This window comes from Epinephelus moara, chromosome 6 (genome assembly GCF_006386435.1).
Source record: "Epinephelus moara isolate mb chromosome 6, YSFRI_EMoa_1.0, whole genome shotgun sequence".
NCBI lineage: Eukaryota > Metazoa > Chordata > Actinopteri > Perciformes > Serranidae > Epinephelus > Epinephelus moara.
Window position 1 is genome coordinate 42499168 of NC_065511.1, and position 6812 is coordinate 42505979.

The 6812-nt window shown below is 44.7% G+C and overlaps 1 protein-coding gene across 1 annotated transcript in view; it reads right to left on the minus strand.

Moving 5' to 3' along the window:
• Positions 1-4759: 4759 nt before the first annotated feature.
• si:dkey-11p23.7 (V-set and Ig domain-containing protein) overlaps positions 4760-6812 on the minus strand; it is a 3817-nt gene continuing 1764 nt past the window's right edge. The window contains exons 2-3 of the mRNA XM_050046370.1: positions 5564-5953; positions 4760-5439 (exon numbers count right to left, since the gene is read on the minus strand). Of these exons, the coding sequence (XP_049902327.1) occupies positions 5015-5439; positions 5564-5953 (815 nt within the window). The 3' untranslated portion in view covers positions 4760-5014. The remainder of the gene's footprint in view (positions 5440-5563; positions 5954-6812) is intronic.

Sequence of the window (6812 nt, forward strand, 5' to 3'; positions counted from 1 at the left end):
GTCCCCAGGTATGGAACTGCACTTTAAACATGAGCCACACAGTCACAGTCCGACCTCCACCTTCACTTGAAGATGGATGTCGGAAGGAAACTTTGACGACTTTCATGTCTATTGATCAGCGACAGAGGATCACACATTAAGTTAGCCCCTTTTACACTGCCTGTTCAAGGTGGGAATGTTGTGCTGTTATTCTGCTGTTCTTTTTAAAAGGTACGATTGTGGAATGAGGGAACAGAGTTGTCTCACTTTGAAACTGGCAGTGGAGGCAGTAACAGCGCCAACTTGACATCTGTGTAAAAAGGACAGCCAGCAGGACTGGACAATTGAAGGGGCAGATAGGATGTTTTGACGACATGTTATCTGCGCAACCAACCCCTGGGAGATTTCAAAAACAGCTAGTGGCAGTTAGCAGCTCACTCAAAGAAAAACTGCAGCAAAATGTCCACAAATTAGGAAAACTATGAAGTCTGGGAGCTCCTTACTCTCCAAGCAGAGGACGAGATCAGCTGCCGTATAACAGGGATAATAAATGATTGTTATTGCTGATGATTTCATTACATGTCACACTAGAGGGAGATGCTATTGTGTCAGCCCCGTCACACCTCTGAGGCTCTGATCACACAGAAAGTGTTTCAGCAGCTGGAGGCGCCTTTTTGGAACAGTTTTAAATGAGAATTAAGCTTTATGCTGTTTTTGCTTTGCTACGCACCTCGTGTTTCTGCTCTCTAGGCGCCTGGTGTTTTAGCCGGAGAAAATAGGCCTGTAAACGTCCATGATGGAGGAGAAGCTCCTGGACCAACTGGTGGTACTCCCCATGATCCAGCCTCTTTTTTAGGGTCTCATGTACCCACACAGATCTCTGTTTATCTGCTGACAGCCTCTCACCCTCAACCAGAGCTACAGACAGTACCCTCTGCCTCAACATGGCAGCAGCTACACACTGATTACTGCAGGATACGTACAATAAATAAATAAATAAACAGTAGATTACACAACAAGGTAAAGGTAACGAAATGATGGGGTGGTTGCCTGGCAACACTAAAAAGGTGCAGAAGGCTTTTTTTTTAACCAATTTCTTTTTTCAATTAAAAAAAAAAAGGCAGTGCACTTTTGCAACCTGGGAAACACTTTCTGTGTAATCGGGCCTCCTGCCTCTGGGACCATGACCCCCGGACTGTGATGGTTCGGCACAAGTACAGAACTGTTACAGCTCTGTTGCTAAGCTATTGCAAGCAGGCCTCCACAGAACGATGCACAAAAGACACCACCGACTGATTTTTGTAAATGAGTAACATGTAAACATGTTAATGTTCTGATTAAAGGTGACGTCTAATTTCTGTCTCTGTCATGTTTCGTCTGAATGCCCCAACAGATTTCAGGGGTTGCGTCTTGTCTCCTGGGGTCTTGAAAATCGGAGAAGTGGCAAACGGCTGGCGAGAATCCCTGAAGTACTGCAGAGACAACGGACTGGAACTGGTCAGCTTCCCTGAGGCCCAACTCCAGAGACAACTCTACGAAAAAATCCTGCAGGCCAAGAATAGCAGCGTGCAGGTGGTGTGGATCGGCTTGCGTCGGAGCTCCCAGTCTGGGGAATGGTACTGGTTGAACAAGGCTGTGGTCAGTGACACCAACTGGGGGGAGGGGGAGCCCGGCACGGTGCATGATGGTCAGTGTGCTATCATGAGTCTGATAAAAGGCGAGGGCTTTGGCTGGAGTGACGAGGACTGCTGCAAGGCCGCCCATCCTGTCTGCTACAAAGAACCCGTCCTCTTACCCATCGATGGTTCAACAATCTGACGACGGCTATCAAGACGGAAAACACGGATAAAACTCATTGAAAAACAGGCACCCATGACCATTCTGTAGGAGCCATGTCCTACTATAATTAATATTATCAGAATCTTAAAAGTTATTCCAGTAATGTTACAGTTTAGATTAAATCTGTGTTGATAGTTGAAAGATTTCCACAGACGAAGGAAAAGGTTTTTCAGAAATGTTCATGAACCTGAGTGTCACACCTTCAGCTAGTTTTGTCAGTCATGTTGTTTGATGAGGTTTGTCTGTGTCCTGAAAAATACAACACCAGGTTTAAGCTCCCGACTTTCCCACCAAACACAAAATTACAGAAAAGTACCATGAGTTCTTTGTTTCAAAATATCAAAGTACAGCCAACACGGAATATATACAATGTAGATTTTCAAAAAAGTTAAGCAGAATTTCTTAAATGCAAACTGTAAAGTCTGGAGCCTGACTGATACAGAACATTTGCTTTTCAGGCAGAATGCTCTGGATGCTGTCGGATTAACCAAATAGTTTTTTCAGTCACAGGAAACAGCTGGGCTAAAGCTAACTGTGGCTATCTCAGCTTATATTTAATGGTACAGTTTTTGTCTTTGTTTTGCTGTTTTACGACACATTACACATTAATATGGTGTAATAATATTTTATATGGTAAAATAAATGTCAGATTGTGGTTTGATTGAATATTTACTTATTGAGCTGCTTTTTAGCTCTGTATGTATCAGATAATTAACAACTGACTAAGTTTGTGATCTGATTGGTTATAGGACATAATCTGCTTCATTTTTGTGTCTTAATAAACTTAATTTAATCTGTAACAGTTTTATTAAATCTAACATAATGTGTGAAACTGGACTGCTGTTGGTTTTTATTTCACACATGTTCAACAAATATTTAAATACAACATTATTGATAATAATAAACAATAAAATCAGGAATAAAGAACCCACAATGTGTCAGTGTAAAGATGATATTAATAATTTAAAAAAACAAATGTGAAACAACCTATTTCAACTATTTGAGCTGCTCTGTTCTGCTTTTGTTAAACATACAGATGATTTCAGTGTTTCACGGTAGAAACCACATCAACCAAACTGCTGTTTGACAAATATCACATCTTTATCATATGTAGTCACATCCTGTCCTGACACATTAAGTCACGTTCAGTTGTTTTCCATATTGCCCCCAAAATTTCCTATCTTATTTTGGTCACTTACCTCTTGTCTCATTTCAGATCCACTTCCTGTCAAGTTTCCCGCCCTCATGTGTTGCACCTGTCTCTCTCGTCTTCCCTCTCCTAGTGTATCTAGTCTGTGTCTTCCCTTGCTTCTGTGCCAGATCTTGCTATCAGGCACAAACTTATGACAGACCCACAAAGCAGACAGACAGGATAATGTTCAGGGGTTTTAATCAGCACAGTCCAACGGGCAAATATCCAAATCAACAGGCAGATATGGGGAGCAAAAGTCTAAACACACACACTAGGAATACTGAGCTAAAAATGCTGGAACTCACAATAAGGAGAAGAATATCTGGCCCAGAAGGAAGGGACACGTGGTGCTTCTTAAAGAAAAGGGAGGATCATTAAATTTCAAGGAGGCTACGTCATCGAATCCTTCAGAACGATCCTTCAGATTCTACTGAGGACTGAATTCTTCCTTTAGGGAATTTTCAAGGATGCATGTGGGTATGTGCATAATTTTCCAGAACTGAAGGCGAGGCCTCTTCAGTGACACGCACCTGGACACTTGCTAGCCTATTCCCATGTGTGTTCACTGAATGGTAGGAAGGAGTCCTACCTAGCCTCTGTAGGACCTGACTTGGAAGGACCCGTCCTACTGAGGAACCATCCTTGAATTTGAGAATCACTGATGGACTGACTTATGGTGTGTTTGTGAATTCAGTCTGACGCTCGACGCTAAAATGAGAGAGCTGTTAGATAAAGGGAGCGTCCCGTGTCTACATGACTTAACGAACAGTTAATTTAATCACACATTCACTCTGCTCAGCGCTCTGCTGCTCCGTCACTCCAGTGCGGTGCTCTAGACAATGATATATTAACAATACATTTCAACAGCGCTCTGAATTTACGTCCTGTTTGTGCCAGAGTGCTCTTTGAGTATTTCTAACTCTAGCTCTTACTTATCGGATGTATTCCAACAACATCAGCTAAGCCTCGTTTCCATCGAGCAGTTCAGTTTGTTTCTGTCTCCACAGTGAAAGTTGTGGATGGTACCAACAGAAGCGTTGCTTAGCATCCCCATGTTTGGTCCCCCCTCTGTTGGGGTACCTAGCACACAGATCTGGTACTTAAAGGTGGAGCTAGAAACCCTGCAGTCTGATTGGTCAGTAGAGGACGGTCACTCTGGTTTTATGTAACCTCTGTTCATACATCAGTAAACTACAACTATAAAATGAAAGAGAAAAAAATAACTTCATTCACTGGGCCGACTGCCGGCAACTTTTAAGGTGGAACGTTAACTTGTAATGTTACTCAATGCATGAGTTGATGACGTGAATCCATCAGCACATCTTAAATTTCACTGTGACAACTTTGACCATCACTTTAGTTTTTATATGACACACACTTTTAGTAATGACTTTAAAAATATAGATTAATTTGGAGCGGATTATGTGAAGGTCATATATTCTAATCCTCACTTCCTGTGGGCTACAGCAACACTAAACCCCTGAGCTTGCCTGAGAAGGACTAAATGCACAAAGCTGCTATTTTTAAATATCCCATGGAGAGAGACTCTCACTGCAGCCTGTTCTATTTTGTTTTGAAAATGTGGGCGTGCAGCCTCGTTCTGTGGACGATAAACCAGGTTCCAAAGGGACTGGACTGAAAGGGTTTGGTGGAGACGGGGCATAACACTTTAATTTACAGAATCATTTCTAATCATGTTGAGGTTGTTGAATTAAATGACACAAGAAACAAAATAGTGATAGAGAACAAATATTTGCTCATTTTAAATTGAGCATTTATTTCAAGGACATTAATTCAGTACATTATACAGATCTGTCCAGGAAACTGTTCAGCCTGCTGCAAAGGCCTCCACTTATGGCTGTCCACATGACGGGTTATAGCTTTTGCAAACACATTAATAAACAGTGATTGACAGTTTATAAATATCTATTAAACGCTTATAAATGCCAAGTAAGGGGCATCAGTGTTACATAAAGTATATACATTAGTTTATTTCAGTGCAGGTTATTTCCACCAGCAGCTGACTCCCTGCAGAGCTCCTCCCTGCACCATCCAGACCCCCATCCCCACCAGCAGGAGGACCTTGGCCCCGAGAGAAACCGACAGGAGGAGCAGGAGAGGAGGCGAGGCCCCGCTCATGTACAGCGGGGGCCGGGGGGGCAGGACGTACAGGGTGGCCTGCTCTTTGCCCAGCGGGTTGGAGGCGCTGCAGGTGTACTGCTGGCCCGGCTCCACGTCTCTCAGCTGGCTGACGGTGTGGTAGAGAGCAGCGGAGCCCTGAGCCAGCGGACCGACCGCAACACCCTCCAGCAGGTCGTCCGGGCCGAGCCACTGGACGTCCGGCAGCGGGGAGCCCTGGACCCGACACAGGGCTCTGTACCCAGACTGCTCACTGCCCTCCACCGACAGCGCCAGGATCTTTGGAGGAGCTGCAGACAGACGGGAGGACGAATACATCTGCATTTAGACTTTGTAACATCAGACAGAGTTTTAATCCCCAGAATGCACATGATGTCTCAGTGTTAACGTAGCTTTAGGTCTGCATGAACATACCCTCCACTCTCAGCCTGGTCCCCATCTTGTCCTCAAAGCTGATGTGTTCACGTCCCTGAACCTCCACCCGGCAGTAGTAGCGTCCGCTGTCCTGCAGGTTGGCGCTGTTGATCCGCAGTGACAGGTCGTGTTCCCTTGGGTTGCCCTCCAGTCTGTAGCGCTGGTCCTGCTGGGGCCCCGGGTCGCAGGTGGGGGCCCCGAGCCGGCTGGTGCAGCGGTACAACACAGTGGCGCTCTGACCGTGGCCCAGACGCCACAGCACCTGCAGGGAGGAATGCTGGGAGTGCTGAGGGTGGCTAAACGTGCAGGGCAGCACCACCGGGTAGCCCTCCATGGCTCGGACCTCCGACTGCACGTTCATGGACCAGCCGTCATCTCCGCTGAGGGCCACTGGGGAGGGGGAGGAAAATCTATGGTTTAATGTGACAACTCAACAAGAAAAATAACTTGAGAGCCTGCGTATGATGCCTCCCCACACATATGAATGCATCAGCTCAGTCACTATAGAAAATGTTTCTGCAAACCTCTGTCATATCAACGTTTCTGAAGTGATGCAGTGATGCCTGCCAGGCTACAAACAGTTTCTATTTAGTCATTGCTGCATCTTCTGGCAGATTGTTAGCCATCAGACTTGGCTGTTTTTTAACAACCTGTCAGTGTGTTTTCACCAGAGGAAACGCATTTGGTTTTTTTCCTGAGACATCACTGCATTAGCAACCTGGTCTCACTCTAAAGTCCTCAGAAACCAGCGCTTAGCTTCAGCGTCAGACACTGACGAAAAAAGCTGTCCTTTCACGTCGGCATGATACATAGCTGGTTGCTGTTAATGTTTAACAGCACCGGTGCATCGGGGGAAATGTGGCGGGACAACAGCCACACTTAAAGGGATAGTGCACCCAAAAATGAAAATTCAGCCAGTATCTACTCACCCATATGCCGAGGGAGGCTCAGGTGAAGTTTTAGAGTCCTCACAACACTTCCAGAGATCCAAGGGGAGAGGAGGTAGCAACACAACTCCACCTAATGGAGGCTGACGGCTATGGGGTGCCGTTTGTAAAGTGTCTCACGCTGAAAATAACATCAACATTTTGCCACATTTAGCTTCAAACAATGTTCAAAAAAGTGTTGTGAATTTTTTAACGTCACCTTTTACCACATTTACAGCAATATTTGTTCACTTAGAAATATATTAAATAGTTAAATCTAAATATTAAATGTGGCACCTAAATGTTAAATATTAAATCTAAAT